The sequence below is a fragment of the Rhincodon typus genome, chromosome 29 (assembly GCF_021869965.1).
Source record: "Rhincodon typus isolate 14 chromosome 29, sRhiTyp1.1, whole genome shotgun sequence".
NCBI lineage: Eukaryota > Metazoa > Chordata > Chondrichthyes > Orectolobiformes > Rhincodontidae > Rhincodon > Rhincodon typus.
In genome coordinates, this window is record NC_063360.1 from 36179790 (window position 1) to 36200454 (window position 20665).

A 20665-nucleotide genomic window follows, 5' to 3' on the forward strand; every position below is an offset into this window, starting at 1 on the left:
GCTGCTTGGCCTGCTGTGTTCATCCAGCCCTGCACCTTGTTGTCTCAGAGATGATGAAAGTATGTCTTGTCTAGTCTTCTTACGGTTTTGGTCCTGGGTAGCAGTGTCCAGGAGATTACTCTTTACATTCCTAGAGATTTCACGACAATCCGTACTCTCCCTCCCTTTCTAATAGGTTAAAATTGTAATGATGGAATCGTCTCTAGTCTAATTTACTCCTTCACAAGACCACAGCGTTTCTCTCAGTTCCCCTACTCTTTCCTCGTTCAGAACCTATGAAAGTCTAAAATCCCAGCATGATGTTAATGCATCATTCATTCCTAATCTGCATTTTCCTTCTTATTCCTCATGTTTGGCAGTACCCTGCACTCTGACCTTTGGTCTTCATCATGTTGTCTTGATTGTATACAAATGGCTTTTTTTTAAAACAGCAGATGCCAGATTTCTCACAGAATTCACCCAATTAAACTCTCCTGGCTGTTAGGTTATCAGAAGCCTCACAGATGTACACAAACATAATTAGACAGGCATACGTGCTCACACTCGAACACTCACATATACTCTCCCTCATACACACAGACATGCATATACACACTCATATACACACCGTTATATAAACACTCAAATATACATATGTGTATATCAGGGCAGGTAGTGGCCTCGTGGTATTATCGCTGGACTGTTAATCCAGAGACCCAGATAATGTTCCAGGGTTCGAATCCCGCCATGGCAAATGGTGGAATTTGAATTCAATAAATATCTGGAATTAAGAATCTAATGATGACCGTGAATCAATTGTTGGTGAGAAACCCATCTGGTTACTAATGCCCTTTAGGGAAGGAAACTGTCTTCCTTACCTGGTCTGGACTACATGTGACTCCAGACCCACAGCAATGTGGTTAACTCTTAACTGCCCTCTGGGTAATTAGGGATGGGCAATAAATACCAGCCTCGCCAGCGATGCCCTCATCCTGTGAATGAATAAAAACAACATATGTATGCATGCATGCACACACTCAACATGTACACATTCACATAAACACAGATGTGCACACATTGACATATACACATTCACATACACAGACATATACATAAGCAAATATACACAGTCACATACACATACAGACTCACATATACATATTCACATACACACATAATAATCCAGAACTCCAGGCTGATGTTCTGGGGATATGAGTTCTAAGGCGATATTTGAATTCAATTAAAATAAATGGAATTAAAAGATAGCCTAATAGCAATTGTGTAAACACTGCTGATTTTTGTTATGACCCATCTACTTCTCTTATGCCCTTTGGGGAAGGAAATCTGCCGTCTTTTCCTGGTCTGGCCAATATCTGATTCTGGACCTACAGCAACATGGTTGACTTTTAACTGCCTGTGAAATGAACCACCAAGCTTTGCATTTTCAGGGCAATTAGGGATGGGCAATAAATACTGGCCTTGCCTGTAACACTGACATCCCATGAAAAAAATTTTTAAAAGCACATTCAGACATACTCATACTCAATGTACATACTCAGACACACACTGAAATACCTGTACCTGCAGACATACACACAATCTCTCACAGATACTCACATACAACACTCACATACATTCACATACACTGACATGCACACACTCACAATCACATGCACACACAGATACACACTGACATACACACACTCACACACATATACAAGCATACAACACTCATAAATGCTCATACACACACGCATATACACACCAGTAAATACTGCTGTGTTTATGCTTCAGGCCAATCTCTTGCCAATCCCCTGAAACCGGTCTGCTTCTGATTGGCTGGTCTGCCAACCAATGAGGCAGAAAACTGAATCACTAATCACTGTATTACTGAAGGCACAGAGTCTGATAACAGCTCATAGCGTCAGCATCAGGACCCAGCAGAACCTGCCCATCCCTCCACACACAAGAACAGCGACCACTACACTAAGACATGGCCAACACAAACCACGGTGCTGTACAGCAGGCAGCAGCGACTGAGCCCATCAAATTCCTTAGGTAAGTGGGAGTCTGTGATGACTGTGTGGATGACAGCCCTTTCTTACTGCTTGAAGAGAGCTGCATCAATTCCTCAAAGACTGTAAATGCAGTAGTACTCGATCTGCATTATTGCAAAAGGTTCCAAGCTAACTGAAAAAGCTACCTTAGAAGACCTTAGAGGTCTCCTATTCCAGATTCAAATCCAGTTCAGTTCCCTACATCCTGAGCCTGAAGGGAGGGAGCTCGTGATTGTGGAAGGGGATCTTTAATCAATTGTTTTGAATGAAATGATATACAATCAGTCAAGCAGCTAGCATGAGATGTGAACTTTCCAAAATTGTTTTTCTGTGCAGCAGGTGCATGTAAATAAGAAGTCACGCTGGTTAGTATTTTTTACTCTAGGAAACATTGAGGATCTCAGGAATTATTCCAATTTGCTTGAGGGACTGGGTGTTGGTTAAACAAGGGGAGACATAGTATGAGCCCAGCTCCCAGCATAATGTCATCCTGTGTCCCCTGTGCAGGTCCAAACACACAAACAGAAGGTATTAAAACATTTTGGACACAAGAGGTTCGCTTGGGGTGTGAGGGAATAAATTGGCATGGTTAGGTTGGCTTTGTTTAGCATGTTCCAAGCAGTGCCAGCACTGCCTGTTGGATTAGTTCAAGTTATTGAGTAATATCAAGGTGCTGGTAGAGTGGGATGAAGACGACTTTACACAAAACTCAAGCTGTTTGAATAGCCCCCTCAGTGACCTTTACCCATCATGAGACACTTCACTATTAGCGTGTTGTGGGTGATCAGAGTGCCCAGAGTAGGGACAACTGGATTGGCCACTCCACTCATTGCTTAGGAAGACTCCATGTGGAAATGGAACTTGGCAGGTGTAACCATAGTGATGACAAACAGTGCTTCTTGGGTCTGTCTGTTGGTGCTTTCCCCCTTACACTCAGTTGGGAGCCTCATCAGTGGGATTATCTGGTAGATAAACAATGGTGCCCAATTAAAATAGATTTGAAGGTATGTTGGCTTTGGAAGGGGATTTGCCGGAATGAAACAGAGACTGAAAGGGTTAAACTACAGGGACAGGGCGTATAGTCTAGGCTTGTATTCCCTTTAATTTATAACATTGGAGGAGTGATCTGATCAAAGTGTTCAAAATGCTAAAAGGATGCAATGGAGTGGATCCAGTGACACCATTTGATCTGGTGGAGCTGGTTGCGGGGGGGGAGGCAGTTGAGAACGAGGGGAAATAAATTATAATCGGAGCATTCAGGAGTGATGTCAGGAAACACACAAAAGCAAAATATGGAACTCTCTCCCCAAATATCTGTGCATGCTGCAAGGGTCAGTAAGAAGTTTCAAGATTGAAATTGAAGGAGTTTTGCTGTGTCAGGGTGTCAACATTGGGTAAATGGAGTTGAGTATGTGTTGTTCATGATCTGAGTGAATGGTAGACAAAGCAGGGTCGAGGAGCTGAATGACATCCTCTTTACGCCTGTGTTGCATTCTGCGCTGAGTTAGAAGATCCTGGTGGAGATAGAAGTTGTAGGTAACTTCTGTTCCCAAAATACAGTTGGGCATGGACTGTGTCTGATCACCATTTGCTTTAGAAGGTGTGACCACATGCCAAGATAGTGAGACAGGACATGATGGTGCTGGATATCCAATGCACCATTCTGCTTTCTGAGGATGGTCAATACAGTGGGGTGAGGCAAACCCATGGCAGGGGAGCAGAGGCTGCTGTTTCTGAAGCACAGGTGCAGGCAGAGGAGAAAGCCTAGCTCATCTGCCCTGAGAGCCCATGGGACAGAATGCAATTGTAACAGACTGAAAGCTGAGATTCTCTCTGAGTCTCTGACATGCCATCAGCGGTTTACTTGCGGCTTGCAGTGCTCGTGTCAGCTTGATTCAATTCAGGAACGAAAGGAGTCTGGAACACCAATGGATAAAAGCTAAACTTATAAAATTTACAGAATAATTAAATACAATACACTGGCCTGGCCTTAACTGAAGGATTCTGTCCAACCCTTGACAATATTTTTTCAGTCAGATTTGAAGGCTTTAAACACAGTTGTGTTCATGAGAATTTTCTTCTTTTTATTCATTCGTTGGAAGTGGGCATTACTGGCTGGACCAGCATGTGTTGTCCATCCCCATTTACCCTCAAGAAGGTGGTAGTGAGCTGCCTTCTTGAACAACTGTAATCCACGTGCTTAGGGACACTCACAATGCTGTCAGAGAATGAGTTCCAGGATTTTGACCCAGCAGCACTTAAGGAAAGGTGATTTATTTCCAAGTCAGACTTGGAGGGGAATGTACCGGTGGTAGTGTTTCTATGAGCTTCTAGATGGTAGTGGTTGTGGGTTTGAAAGGTGCTGTCTAAGGATCTCTGGTAAATTTCTGCAGTGCACCTTGTGGATAGTACACACTGCCGCTACTGAGTGTCGGTGATGGAGGGGGTGGTTGTTTGTGGATGTACTGCCAATCAAGCGGGCTGCTTTATTCCAGCTGGTGCCAAGCTTCCTGAATGTTATTGGAGCTGCACCCATCTAGGCAAATGAGGCATGTTTCATCACACTCCTGACTTCATCATACAGTGTAGAAACAGGCCATTTGGCCCAACAAGTCCAGAGCAACACTCCAAAAAGCATCCCACCCTGACTCACCCTCCTACCCTATTTGTGTAACCCTACATTTCCCATGGCCAATCCACCTAACCTATACATCCCTGGACACTATGGGAAGTTTAGCACGGCCAATCCACCCTAACCTGCACATCTTTGGACTGTGGGAGGAAAATGGAGCACCCGGAACAAACCCACGCAGACACAGGGAGAATGTGCAAACTCCACACAGACAGTCACATGTGGCATGAATGTTACTTGCCACTTTTCAGCCCAAGCTGATTCAAGGAATGAGAAACTTCAGTCACATCGATAAACTGCAGAAGTTGGGACTGTTTTCTTTGGATAAGAGGAGGGTGAGTGAAGATTTGGTAGTGGTGTTCAAATTTAGGAGGGGGTCTGGCCAGAGTGGACAGGAAGAGGCTGTTCTCAATGGAAGAACAGTCAAGAGTCAGAGATCATTAGTAAAAGAACCAGAGGCAACATGAAGAAACACTTTTCCATGCAGCGAGTGGTTAGGGTGTAGAATGCACTGGCTGACAGTGCGGTGGAGCCAAGTTCAATTGAGGCTTTAAGACCATGAAACTGTAGGATGTAGGAGTAGAAGTGGGCCATTCAGCCCATCAATTCTGTTCTGCCATTTAATATGATTATGGCTGATCTGCCAACCCCCAACTTCACTTTCTTGCCATTACCCCACAACCCTCACTTCCCTTACTGATTAAAGATACGTCTATCTCAGTCTTGAATATATTTAGTGACCCAGCCTCAACAGCCCTTTGCAGTAAAGAATTCTATAGATTCATTACCCGATGAGAGAAGTAATTCCTTCTCATCTCTGTTTTAAATGTACAACTCCTTATTCTGAGATTATGCCCTCTGGTCCTAGACTCTGTCACAAGGGGAATCAACCTTTCTGCATTTACCCTGCCAAGTCTTCAAAGAATCTTGTATGTTTCAATAAAGTCACCTCTCATTCTTCTAAATTACATTGAGTACAGGCACAACTTACTCAACGTCTCCTTATAAGACTGTCCCTTTATACCTGGATCAGCCTTGTGAACCTTCTCTGGAATGCCTCCAATGCTAGTCTACCTTTCCTTGATTAAGGGAACTAAAACTGTTCACAGCATTCCAGCTGTGATCTGACTAGTGCCTTGCACAGTTTTAGCAAAACCTCCCAACTTTTATATTCCATTCCCTTTGCCTCCCCTACCATATGCTGAACTTGGCAGCTAGTTTTTCATGATCCATGCAAGAGGACTTCCAAATTCTTCTGTTTTGTAACTTTCTGCAGTGTTTCTGCATTTAAATAATATTCAGCTCCCCAATTCTTCCTGTTAAAGTGCATAAACTCACATTTTCCCACATTATATACCATCTGCCAAGTTTTGCCCACTTATTTAATAAGTCTATATCCCTCTGCAGTCTTTTTTATGTCATCTCCATCACTTTCCTCGTCCAAGTCAGTAATATATATTGTAAATAATTGTGGTCCCAGCACTGATCCCTGCTGCACTCCACTAGTTACGTGTTGCCATCCTGAAAAATATTTCCTTAATCCAGAGGGAATGGATAAACCCCTGAAGAGAAATATTTTACAGGATAAGGGGTGAGGGTGAAGGAATACCAATGTAAGGGGAAAACTGTATGAAAGGAGATTGCTGTGGGGTTGCTTAATAACATTTTGAAATTTTAAACTTAAAGTTTTCAAAGGCAGATTGACAATGCCTTGATCAATCAATGTCAATCTGCCAAGTTTAAAATGTAAATAAAGCTTAGCAGTTAACTGCCAGCCATTATTAACTGGTGCATTCTCCATGCCAATGTCCATACTAATTAGTCTATTTCCCAACACATCGGTGCTCGACTCTCACATGGAATAATCATTGGATTTTCCGTTTGAATTAGTATTCTTGCAAATTGTCCCGTTGAGATAAAGGTGAAAAGTTTAGACAAAATGTATCTGTTTTTACAGCAATGATGTGGAGGTGCCGGTGTTGGACTGGGGTGGACAAAGTTACAAATCACACAACAACAGGTTATAGTCCAAAAGGTTTATTTGAAAACACAAGCTTTCGGAGCCTGAAGGAGGATCGAGGCTCCAAAAGCTTGTGTTTTCAAATAAATCTGTTGGACTATAACCTGGTTTTGTGAGTTTTCTGACTTTTTTTTCAACAACGCAGAGAGCTTTACAGATTGGGTAGATCCCCGATTCCAAGACCAATTGATCTCACCCAGTCTAGCAACTGCCCTCAAGGTACCTGTTGGTTGGAATCGAGGTTGAAGGGAAGGTATCATTGAGGTTCTGGTTCTTTATCACTACACAGTGAACGCAGTCAAACAATGGTAATGTATAGAGATAGGGCGGAGAAGACCCTCAGTTCTGTTGTGATGCTGTCCCACAGTTGAATAGCTTGCCTGAGCTTACTGGGATCTGGACTGGAACATGCCTCCTGTGGAATGTAGTGCAGGTTAGAATCAATGCTTACTGTCTCAACTCCATCATTTTGTCATCTAAAATCACTCCAGACCCAACATCCCCGTGCCTTAATTCCAAACTAGTTGAGTTCGACACTCAATCATTGAGGGGATTCTTAAAACTTACCAATCCAACAAAGCTGATTCACTAAATGTAGGGTGAAGCTTGAAAAGCCCACAAAGAGAAAGAAATGGAAGAATATGGGGAAGGGTTTAAAGAGGCTTATATGGAGCATAAGTGCTAACATAGACCAAATGGACCGAATGGGCTGTTTCTGTATTGGGTGCTTGAAATGAGAGGGTGTTTGTAGTATGAAGAGTGGAACAACCTCCCATTCAGAAAACAGGAAGAGGCTTCAAAATGGTACTGACCCTATCTGTATCCCAAGATCAGAATAAGAAAGCCCCCTTTAATTGCTTCACTTCAGATTGTCCAGAAATCCAGCTTGGCAACTGTTCAAGACAGATCTAAAAAAAAAAGTCTCATTTATTGTTCAAATGGTTACAAATGTCAATCCTGTTGTACTACAATAGAATGATGGTGATCACAGGGTATCTGATGTCACACTTTTTATCATCTTACCCCTGCAGTGTCTATGGTATTTTTAATGTCATTTTGAATCATTACCAGCAGGTTGCAGACAGGTTTTTTTTTTAATCAAATTTATTGCAGAAATATTGCTGCATCTCTTATAAAAGGCAGGGAGAGATTCTTTCAAAAATAAGAGAAATATGCTCTCATTAATTACTGCACAGAGAACTTTTTGTTGGTCTATCATTTATTTTTCATGTTTTTCTAATTTTGCTTTCTCCCTCAGAGAAAGAAAGATTAAGGCAGAGAAGGAAATAAAAAGAAAAGAGAGAGAATGAAAGACTTGTGAGAAAGAGAGAGAAAAACATTGTGTCAGAGTATCCTAGTGTGTGCACGAATCACGGGAGCTGAGTTATAACAATTAGGAAGGCGAATGGAGTTTCTTCACTTACTGTGAGGAGAATTCTATTCAAAAGATGGGAGGCTTTGCTTCATTTATGCAGAACATTGGTGAGACCACACCTAGTGTACTTTGTACAGTATTGGTTATCACATTTAAGGAAGGATGTAAATACTTTGGAAGCAGTTCACAAAAGCTTTAGAGTCATAGTCATAGGGTCATACTTCAGTCCAATGATCCTTTGAATGCGGAGTCTGATGGGATGAAAAGTGAGGATAAGGGGGACCCGATCAAGCTGTTGTGAGTGATGGGAAGGGGCAAGCATGGAAGCACGAGTGATAGGTCAGATGCAGTTGAGGGTCCTGTCAACCACAGTGGGTGGGAAACCATGGTCATGGAAGAAGCAAGCCATGTCAGCAGTGCTGTTTTTGTAGGTGGCATCATCCAAACAAATGTGATGTGGGTGAAGGAACTGGGAGAATGGGATGGAATCCTTGCAGGATGTTGGGTGTAAAGATCTGTAGTCAAGGTAGCTAAGGGAGTCAGTGGCTTTGTTGTGATGGAGTGGATGCCTCCACATTCAAAAGATCATTCTCCGCCATTTCAGACAACTCCAGCAGAACGCCACCACCAAACACATCTTACCCCACTCCCCTGCCTGCATTTCGCAGGGATCGTTCCCTCTGGGACACTCTAGTCCATTCCTCGACCACTAGCACCACACTCCTTCTCATAGCACCTTCCTATGTAATCGCAGAAGGTGCAACACCTGCCCCTTCACCTCCTCCCTGCTCACCATCCAAGGGACTAAACGGTCTTTCCAGGTGAAGCAACATTTCACCTGTAACTCCTCCAATCTTGTGTGTTGTATTCGCTGCAACCAAACGCAGGCGGGTGACTGCTTTGCAGATCACCTCTGGTCCGTGCACAAACGTGACCATGACCTTCCTGTAGCCGGTCATTTTAACACAGTGCCCTGCCCACATGCTCCTGTGTCTGTCCTGGGCATGCTGCAGTGTTCCAGTGAATCACAGCACAAACTGGAGGAACAACATCTCATCTTCTGACATGGCAATTTACAGCCTTCGGGGATCAATATTGAGTTCAACATCTTTAAGTTGTGAACCAACTCCCATTCCTTCCCATTCTTTTACCTTTACTTGTTACATTCTCTGTCACCATGTCCCCTCTCTACCCTCCCCCCACCCCAGTGGGACTGTCTGTTCTTTCCAGTCTGACAGTTAGACACACCATTCTCCTGCCATTCTCACATTCCGGTCAGTTAATCTGAACTACCAACATTCTTCTCCCCCAGCACACTACACTTCACCACCCCCACACATGTCCCCCATCCCATCTATTGCATAAATGCTGCCCCCTCCACACTCCACATCAGCTCCGATGAATAGACATCTGGACTCGAAACATTAGCTTGCTCTGTCTCCATGGATGCTTCCTGACCCGACGTGATCTCCAGCATTTGTTGTTTTCAGTAATGGTATTATGATCATGTCTCTTAAAGACTTTGAGACATAATGCAACACTGCCAACTTGGAGGTAATGTCAGCCCTGTGGTGGTACTTAGAGCATTACAGCAATTCAGACAATTGAAAATAAGGTGCTGTAGCTCGGGATAGCTAATGTTAATATTGAGCACTGGCAATTTTCATGCTTACTCGCTCATGGCCTGGTATCACCACAGCTTCTGTCAGTTAACACACGTGGTTTTGTTAGTCTGTTGGGTGAACTGCCCTTTCCCCACTTGGCTGAGTTTGCCCATGGGCCCTGCAGTTACTATTGACTGTCACTGCCATAATGTCACCGGGATTCTCTCGGATTGTGGGTCTAATCCCCGGGTCTGAAGCCTTGCCTTCTGCACACGTTTCAGTGCTTCGCTTTCAGGATATTTTGACCATTTGTTTCACTGAAAAGATCCAAAAGAGAATTCTGCTTAAAGGTTGTGCCTTAAAGAAAGGTATAGTCCCACAAAGGTGTGGACCTTTCCTATGGTGGTGGTGAGGTGGGTGAGTGGGGGGGAGTGGGGGGTGGTGTAATTTGCTGTGTTCAGCAAATTGGAGTTGGTGCATTCCCCTGATCCTGAGCCCTATTTTCCCAAAAGGAGACAATCACTCATTTTTAGTGTCATAAGGACACCCCATTAATTGGGGATGGAGACAGGCTGACCATCCACCCACATTCAGGCACCTAGATTGGCCCATTACCTGAAGATGCCAGCCAGTGTGCCTTGATGGGACTTCATTAGGTCTGTCACATACCCAGTAATAGCGTGTGCCAGTCTCTGATCCCACCCAGAGGTTGGATGGAGCTGGGAGTGGGTGCACTGGCTGACGGTTATACATTTATCACCCTTCCCAGTCCCAACAGGGGCAAAAATCCAGCCCGCTCTATTTTTATTGAAGGTGCTGAAATAATTCAAGCTTTTTTTTTGTTTCTGAAAATAATAAGGAATTTGTCAGCCTGTGTGAGCATTTGATAACGCCTCACACCTATTGTGCCAGGCAGTCTCTGTCTCCTTTCTGGATAGGAACATGAGAAATGAAAGCAAAAGCAAAAATACTGTTTGGATCCAGCAAAAGGCTGTGTAGGGGTTAGAACGTAGACAGGTACTGGTACTTGCTTAAGTCAAACAAATTGACCCACCAACATGGGGAAATATAGTGTGATCATTATTTTGTATTTTAAGCAAAGACAAGTTGTATTGATTGACCTCAATCCATTTGATCCTGTCCTGTTCAGAATCATTTGACCTCACAGGAGGATTGTTATGTGCACATTTATTCAAATATCATTGCAGCTCATAAATCGTTACAGCTCGTGGTCAGTCTACGATGACTAAAATAATGGGCAACATGCTGTAAAATACTCAAATCCCATGGTATGAATGACCAACTCTTCTGGATCAAAGAGAATACAAACCTTGTGAGACGCACCAATTAGGCTGAGTGATCAAAGGCACGGAGTTACAAGACAATAATTCTGAAATTGTCATTTCAACTCACTGACGTCTTTTGATCATGTTAAACTGCATGTGTCCTGAAGGTCTTACCTTTCACTAGGATGCAGCTTCTCTCTTACACGCAAGAAACCATCCTTCAGGTGTGTCACTGGCCAGTGAACATTTCAGGTTATTTCTCCACAGGGAATGGCACAGTCAGCACTTAGCCAACACCCACATGTACTTTCCAATTTGGGGGCCTGTGGTAGGTGTGGGTATTACTGGGGCAGTGTTCGGGCACTGTTTGTCCGACAAGGGGTACTGCAATGCAGTGGAAATTTTAATTGGACTAACATCCCAGATGCCCGCTTAATGCCCATGAGAGATAGATTTAAAATTGGTGAAATTTTAATTCGGTTAATTAATAAAAATCGGGAATATAAATCTAACCTCAATGACGATGACCATGAAACTATCATCAATGTCATTAAAACCCATCTGGTTTACTGATGTCCTTTAGGGAAGGAAATTGCCGAGCTTACCCAGTCTGGCCTACATGTGACTCCAGACCCACAGTGATGCAGGTGACATGTAACTGCCCTTTGCAATGGTCTGCCAAGCCACTCCATTTAAGAACCTCTAAGGACGATCAATAAATGCTGACCTTGCCCAGAAGTGCCCACATCCCATAACAAAAAATGTACCTGAGAGATTGTTCCCAAAAACTAGATTGGCTTCCGGTAGGAGCAAATTACTGCAGATGCTGGAATCTGTACTGAAAACAAAAAAATGCTGGAAATGATAGCGGGTGAAGCAGCATCCATGGAGAGAGAGTACAAGCTAATGCTTCGAGCCTAGGTGATTCTGATAATGGTCTTAGGCCAATCTTAAAATGGACAGTAGAGATACAGCTAGAATCAGAATTAACAGTTTAAATAGATCTTCTGCTGATAACACATCTTTCTGACAATATTGACACTAATAGTTGGGCAGCTTGTTCTTGAAGGAGATAAATCAGAAACTAATCTCTGGGAATGATATCTCAGTGAGCACATGGCCCTATCCATGTGATGGAAGATGAAGGATGCGGTTAGTATTGACTTGTGCAAATGAAAGTGAGACCAGTTTCTTTAAGTTTCTTGAATATTTTGTGTTTACAGCATTGCTGTAGAAGGGTGTCAGGCTCTGAAGGGGTTAGTGCTGAAGACTGTATTAAGCACCTCCCAATAGGGCAATGACAAATGGAACCAGGCAGGAGAAAACCAGCTTTGGATGTCGAAGGACGAAGACCCAACATCGAGTTCTCTCTCATAGTCTTTCTACCAATGTCGATTACACCAATATAATTGTACCTAGTTGCTCTTCTGCATCTGTTTAAAATAAGGGCCCCTTCTTATTAACTATCCAGTGGTTTTCCTCCCCCACACTGACTCTGTGGATCCCAACCTGGGAACAGGATGGTGACAGCGCAGTTACTGATGCACCTTACACCATGTGGTGTGGATCCATTGTACAACAAGTATCTGATCCATTTGAGACATCATGTGTCATGAGCTTACAGTGCTCAGGAGGAAGAGGTGAGTTTGAACCTATGGGTCCTCAGGCTGTCTGTTATTGGGAGCTTTTCATTGATTTATTTCTAAATCATCTAATTTCAGCTGACCCAATTGCAATGTGCATTGGAACTGTTCTCAATGCCTTGAATTAGGACAAGGGGAAATAATGACAATTCTAGCTCAGTAACTTCCTGCCCAGAAAGTATAAGTGCTGGTGGATACAGATTTAGTAATAGAATTCAGATAAATGATTGAAGTGGGAAAGTTTGAAAGGATTTTGAGGAAAGAATGGGGGAGCAAGGCTAACCAGATTTCACCTCAAAAGAGTCAGATCAGACTTGATGGGTTGAATGGCCTCCTAATATGTACTATCCAAGAATTCTAAGTTGGGAATTGGCAGGATGATCAATACATGCCTTGGCTAATGTGTGAGGTTTAGGCATTTAGTTGGGGCCATAGATACTGGCACAACAAAGAACTGGGAAATAGAGGTATAAGAAAAAAAATACTGGAAATACTCAGCAGGCCTGGCAACATCTGTAGAGAGAGAAACAGAGTTAGCATTTCAGTCAATGAGCCTTTCATCAAAGAAAAAACATAGGGATATAACAATAATGCAGCCAATGCTGGAAGTCTAAAATAAAATCAGAAAGTACTTGAGAAATTCAGCAAGCCTGACAGCATTTGTGGAGAGAGAACAGAATAACTACTTTGAGTCCAGAATGACTCCTTTTCAGATCTGAAAGGGACTAGAAAATGGTAATGTTTCTGATACTGGCACAGGGCAAGAGGAACAGATGGTGAATACTCCCTGGAGTAAAAGACAAAGGGAGTGACAAAAATGATAAAGGTGAGATGGAGATGTAAAATGTGTGTAAATGAATGTGAGAAAAGGATTTTAGAAATTATAAAAGGTGAAGTTAAAAACACCGTAGTCTTGTCAGACCCACATGGCTGCTCCCATTAGAGAGAGACGATTAGTGGTGGTTTAACCTGAGGGTCGCCACGCCTCAGGTGAGGTTGAGAAGGAGAGTCTTCCATGGTAACCTCAGCCCGAGCAGGAATTGAACCCAGGCTGTAGGATCACGCCACTTTGCAGCTAAAGGGATTACCCTTAGGCAGGTCAGAAATTACGAGGTGAGCAATTCACTTCCGGTGTCCTCAAACCCTGTCCATCACAGGCAAGGCACAATTCAGGAGTGTGATGGAATACCCCCCACTTGCCTGGATGGGTACAGCTTCAACAACACTCAAGAAAATCAACACCATCCAGGACAAAGCAGCCTGCTTGATTGGCATCACATCCACCACCTTCAACAGATATTCCCTTCACTACTGTCACACAGTAGCAGCAGTGTGTACCATCCCACTCACCATCCTGATGTGAAACTATGCCACAACTTGGGCAGCACAGTGGCTCAGTGGTTAGCACAGCTGCCTCACAGAGCCAGGGACCCGGGTTCGATTCCACCCTCGGGCAACTGTCTGTGTGGAGTTTGCACATTTGCCCTGTGTCTGTGTGGGTTTCCGCTGGGTGCTCCGGTTTCCTCCCACAGTCCAAAGGTGTGCAGGTTAGGGTGGATTGGCCATGCTAAATTGCCCGTAGTGTTCAGGGATATGTAGATTAGGTGGGTTATAGGGGAATTGGCCTGGTTGGATGCTCTGAGGGTCGGTATTGATTTGTTGGGCTGAAGGGCCTGTTTCCACACTGTAGGGATTCTATAAAAATAAAAAAAAACTCCTTCACTGTTGCTGGGTGGAAATCCTTTCCTAGTGTGGGTCCAGCTACACTACATGTCCCGCAGGGGTTTGAAAAGACAGCACTCACCACTTTCTCCAAGACAATTGCAGATGGGCGATAAATGCTGGGCCAGCAAGAGATGCCCATGTCTCTGAAGTGAATAAAAGGAAAATCTGTGATAGAGTGATTACTACATGCACTGCAGAAAAGGCTAGATTGGAGGTTAGTTTACAGTGCTTACAGAGATAGAACGGGGTAAGGCTGTGGAGGAATTTGGAAACAGGAATGACAATTTTAAAATCAAGTCTTTGCTGGACCCAAAGTCAATGTGAGTAAGGGAAGAAAAACCAAAAGAATTTCTGTTGTTGTTTGTGCATTAGTGAAGATTGGATTGATGAGTAAACAGGATTGATGTGGCATACATATCAAAGAAAGAGGGAGAGGAGCAGTCACAGAAATAGAAAAGATAAATCTAATGGGTACAGAGAGAGGGAGAAAGAGAAAATCTTGAAGGGACCAAAAGATATCTTTTCACGTCTGGCAAACCTACAGATTGGAATGAAGTTGAGCTACAAACCGGTGAGTGGAACGGAACTAAATGCCAGGAATGAGTCATTAAGATGTTTTAACAAGTGTTGAGGGTTTGCTGTTCTATACAAACTGCCAAAACTTATCGACAACTGCACAGAAACAGGAGACGCTGTTTACTTTGACATCCTCTGCATGGAGTGTGTGTTGAAGGTTAGGGTGGCCTAGTCAATTGCCTGATTGACAGAAAACTAGCTCTTTCATGAAGGAAGAATTGAAGGAAGCAAAGGGATTAGAAGTAAAATAATGGCAGTCTGATCTGCTCCTGGTTGTGTGTTTAATGAGAATACTGATTCCAGGATTAAATCTTGTGTGGCCTGAGTTTTGTGTGAAAATAGTCTTACCACAGAGAAAAAAGTATTTTTCCACACCAATATATTTCACCCCGTCTCCTGGCCTTAGGGTTTTTTTCAGCTTACGAGTGCGTTTTTGAAGCAGAGCCCATAGATTTAAGAAACAGTATTGGCTAAAGGACTAGTTGGGTGATGAGTCACAGTGAGTTATGATGAGTTGGAATGTACTGTGCAAAAAGCTAGTGGAATCAGATTCATTCATAACTTTCTAAAGGGAATTGAAAAGAAAAGGATTTTAAGAGCTACACAGTTAGAGCAGGGTATTGGATGCTCTGTCAGAGAGCTAGCACAGGTACAATGGGCCAAGTGGCCACCTACCTTCTATATTGTATGATTCTATGAGGATCATTTCTAATGGGTTGTCTTCATTCTATGGTATCTCGCCCAAATGGCGCTTTTTAAAGATTGTGAAGAATTAGATCTGACACTTATAGTGCAGGACTGACTGAGTGCTGCACTGTCAGAGATGCTACCTCAAGACATAGCTTCTAACTGAGGCACCGTATGCCCTCCTGGATGGATCTGAAAGATATCATAGCCACAATCTGAAGAAAGGTTTTCCTCAGCCTCTTGGCCAAAATGGATCCCTCAACCAGCATAAGGAACTGGTCATTCATGGGACTTGATGTGTCCAAGGCTGGTAGTGAGTGCCTGCTACATATGATGACGCCCATTTGAAATTAGTTCATTATGGTGAAGCGTTGTGGCTCAGCCTGAGAACACTACATGGTCTTGCCTTTTTATTTCTCTGAGGTAAAAAGGTCATAACTTTTAAACAGGAAGAATGGAAATACAATATATCATTGCAACTTTCATAGAATCCCTAGAGTGTGGAAGCAGGCCATTCGGCCCATTGATTCCATACTGACTCTCTGAAGAACACCACACCCAGACCTGTTCTGCTCCCTATCGCTGAGACCCTTCAATTCCTCATGGTTAATCCACCTAGCCTGCACATCCCTGGACACTATGGGGCAATTTAGCATGGCAAATCCACCTAACCTGCATGTCTTTGGACTGTAGGAGGAAACTGGAGCGCCCGAAGGAACCCCACGCAGACACAGGGAAAACATGCAAACTCTACACCGACAGTCGCCTGAGGTTGGAATCTAACCAGGCTCCCTGGCACTGTGAGACAGCAGTGCTAACCACAGAGCTACTGTACCACCTTGAAAGAAGGCTCACCACAGAGACCTACAAATTCTGACCAGATTGTAATGTAAAGAGTGCAAGAAGACAAAAAGTGTGTTTATAACATAAATAGTTGAAATAATATAATAGAAATTTATGCTACTCATTCTTCACATGTGAGAGTCACTGCAAGGTTAACATTTATCCCTACTCGCCCTTAAGTAGGTGGTTTTGTCTCTACTCCTTCAGCTATTGCAGTTGATATAGTAAAGGGATATGCACAATGCTGTTAGGAGGGGATTTTGACCTAGCAACTGGGGCTGGTGTACTTCCAAGTCAGGACGGTGAGTGGCTTGGAAGGGAACTTAAAGGGGGTGGTGTTCCCATGTTTCTGCTGCCCTTGGCCTTTTAATTGGACTGATCATAGCTTTGGAAGGAGCCTTGGTGCATTTCTGCAGTGTACCTTGCAGCTGGTACACACTGCTGCCACTGAGCGTTGGTGACCAAGGATTTCTCCATATTGTCAGCATTCTGTTGGAAAACGCCTACAATTATTTTAAAGCCCACACATACTTACTGACCAACGTTATTTTAAAAACATGTCATTATGTAAGAGTGATGAATTATCAGCGAGCCCTATACGCTGGACAAAATTTGATCTCTTTTACATTAAATAGCTAGCTACATGATCTCCGCAGTTAACTATGGGCTGCCAGGTTATTTAATGAGCCTGCAATTCATTCTGATAATTCTATCAGTCCTTGCCTTACATTAATACCGTTTCCAATGAAGGGAAGATGTGTTGGATTGACTTATGCCCTAATGTGGGGAGGGACGGGCTCCAATAGACTTCACCCAAAGAAAATTTTGCCCTTTGCCTGTTCCCTATATCTATGTGTGCCTGTGTCTGGTTTTTTAAAACTATTCATTCGCTGAATGAGGCCATCGCTGACTAAGCCAGGCTTTATTGCACATCCCTAATTGCCCAGAAAGCAGTTTAAGAGTCAACCACATTGCTGTGGGTCTGGAGTCACATGCAGGCTAGACCAGGTAAGGATGGTGGTTTCCTTCCCTAAAGGGCATTAGTGGCCTAGAGTGGGCTTCCCCCCAACACCAACAATGGATCATCATCACCATTAGATTCTTAATTCCAGATGTTTAAAAATTGGTTTCAAATTCCACCATCTGCAGTGGTGAGATTCAAACCCAGGCATTATCTGGATCTCTGGGTTAACAGTCTAGCAGTAACGCCACTAGGGCATTGCCTCCTCTGTGTTTTTTTGTTGAAGTGTTTCTGCTTCTCCGTTTGGAAACTCTACTGTCAGCCGAGTAATCCTGGCAGTTGACCACTGCCTGTGCCTGAGTCTTTCCGTCTGAGCAAACAAAGACTAAACAAAGACATTGGTACAAAATGGTCTGTGGTCTTGGCTCATGAGTCTCCAGTCATCCTAAAGGAATCAGCAGAATAAATCCCTATCAAGGATAAAAGCAACTGTGCCTTTGTCATGTTATTTTCAAGCAAGATTTATCAGGACAACATTCCTGCAGAACTGTTATTGGTGCCAGGGCCCAGCATTTGTCCCTCTTTGTTGGGACTGATCAAAAGAGCTCCAGTGACACATTGTCTCGCACAGCGTCATTATGATGGTACTTCCTGTAGCAGTCTCCTTTTATAAATGGCAAAACGCATTATCCAGCTTAGTCCCCATTGAGGAAGCAGGCGGGTGTGGGGGTCAGGGACAGCTGGTGCTGGATCCACCATTTTGAAGGAAGGAGTGGAAAGTGAGAGGTGAACATTGTGTGTATCTTTGCATTGAGGCTAACCTTCAGCGCCTGGGACAGAGTGTACCATCTGCATAGAATGCTACTGTCAATAAGCAAAGAACCTATCCAGTGAGTAAGGACGTGCTGTAATAGATACTGTTCATCGCAAGCCCCTCAATTACACTCGAGACAGTAAATTGCAGGATCTGGACTCCTGTGTATTACTGGGAAAAGAAAAGGAAGAACTTGCATTTCTATAGCACCCTTCATGACTGAAGTTATCCAATGCACCTTCCATCCAATCAGATATAGTCACTGTAAGGAAACACAGCAGCCAATTAGCACACAGCAAGGTCCTACAAATAGCTCTTTGGTACTCGCCAGATGATTTTTTTTTGTGATATTAATTGATGGATTAATATTGGCCAGGGAACCAAGGACAACTGTCCTGATTGCCTGCAAAATAGTGACCGTATGTGTACTAAAAACAAAAAATGTTTCAGATCATGGGGGGTCAGCCAGCATCCTTCTTTTGTTTTCAGTACAGATTCCAGCATCTGCAGTAATTTGCTCTTACCTTGTGACCATGTGTGTGTCTGTCTTTGGGTGTGTATGAGCAATTGTTTGTTTGTGTGTGTGTGTATTTGTCTGTGTGTTTGTGTGTCTATATGTGTATTTGTCTGTGTCTGTGTGTCTGTTGGTATGTCCATGTCTGTGTGTCTGTGTGCGTGTGTGTGTCTGTGTGCGTGTGCGTGCATGTGTGTGTGTGTGTGTGTATTTGTCTGTGTGTTTGTGTGTATTTGTCTGTGTCTGTGTGTCTGTCAGTATGTCCACGTCTGTGTGTCTGTGTGCGTGTGTGCGTGTGTGTGTCTGTGTGCGTGTGCGTGCGTGTGCGTGTGCGTGTGTGTGTGTGTGTGTATTTGTCTGTGTGTTTGTGTGTCTATGTGTGTATTTGTCTGTGTCTGTGTGCCTGTCGGTGTGTGTGTGTGTGTGTGTGTGTGTGTGTGTCTGTGTGTGTGTGTCTGTGTGTGTGGACCATAGTCTGACTGCCAGTTGATACTTGCTGACAAATAGAGAGCTGCCTGAAGCAGTGAAGGGTTTCGGAGCCTGGATTAGTGTTTGTTAAGAGGCAGCAACTTGGGAATGGAGTTGAGAGGGAAGGGGAGAATATTGAGCAAAGACTAGTCTGTGATAGGGGAAAACTGATGGCGCTCCCTTCGAATGGGAATTCAGAAAGTGCATGATGGGCTCAGGGCCCTGAGATATCTTGCTCCCAAAAGCAGTTGTGGACTCTGCAGACAGGAAGGTGAAAAGATCGAGAAAGTTAAGTTGAGCGCAGCCCTGTTGAGCTGATTCTCAACTGATTACAGAGCAGACCCAGAGGGAAAGGTCCTTTTTAAGCACAGAGACAGAGGGCACATGATTTGAACCCTTTAGGAGAAAGAGAATTTAATATATTACAGGGGAGAATTGGACCTTCAAATCTGAGGTATTCCAGCACTTTAGAAACTGCTACCATGGCAACCGCTGCTAAATATAGGTGAATATCAGTGCTTAGGTGTAGCAAGTTATGTGACAAGAAAAGCCAATTAACCTCTCTGAGTGTTAGGAAGACCCCACTCTACCTGAGAGAAATTGTAGAGAAATGGCCCAAGGTGCTTTATGAAGTGTGGGGGAGTAAACTGTTGCCAAGCCAGTGAAAAGGAATGACCAGTGGTTCAATGTGCCCTGCTCCTCATTCTCTGAGACAGAGAGTGAGGGTTCAAGAGCCTACTCCAGGATATACTCCCATTGCCCCACTGAGGGGTGCTGCACTGTTGACAGTGCTGTTTCTCCAGTGAGGCATTATCTGCCATCTCAGGCAAATCCAAAAAGTTCAATGATATTATTTATGTTGTGTAAGAGGCTATTTCCTGATGCTAAGGGTCTTTCCCAGGAGTTTACCATCTTTTATTCTCTTTATTACTCATATTGCTGCTGTACAATCTGATAGGTATTTGTTCCATCAACCAATATGACTTATAAGATATTAATTGGCTTGAGTTGCAAAATCTAACTGGGATCTTGTTCTGCATTAATTTGCAGTTACTGCAGGACCATAGAACCATAGAATCCCTACAGTGTGGAAACAGGCCATTTGGCCTAACAAGTTCACACTAATTCTCCAAAGAGCATCCCACCCAGACTTACACCCCATACCCTATTCCAGTAACCCTGCATTTCCCATGGTTGATCCACCTAACCTACACATCCCTGGACATTTTAGGCAGTTTCGAATGGCCAATCCAGCTAACTTGCACATCTTTGGACTGTAGGCACAGCAGTTCAAACATACCTTATTAGGTGTAAATGTTTGGGACAACCTGCAAGGTGCTGTATAAAGAGATAGCAAGGTGTGGAGCTGGATGAACACAGCCGGCCAAGCAGCATCAGAGGAGCAGGAAAGCTGACGTTTCGGGCCTAGACCCTTCTTCAGAAATCAGTGCTGTATAAATGCTTGTTGTTATTGACATTGG

The 20665-nt window shown here is 43.6% G+C and overlaps 1 protein-coding gene across 1 annotated transcript in view; it reads left to right on the forward strand.

Annotated features, from left to right (window-relative positions):
- The first annotated feature begins 1944 nt into the window (after nucleotides 1-1944).
- yjefn3 (YjeF N-terminal domain containing 3) overlaps nucleotides 1945-20665 on the forward strand; it is a 125354-nt gene continuing 106633 nt past the window's right edge. The window contains exon 1 of the mRNA XM_020529426.2: nucleotides 1945-2037. Coding sequence (XP_020385015.1) covers nucleotides 1973-2037 — 65 coding nt within the window. The 5' untranslated portion in view covers nucleotides 1945-1972. The remainder of the gene's footprint in view (nucleotides 2038-20665) is intronic.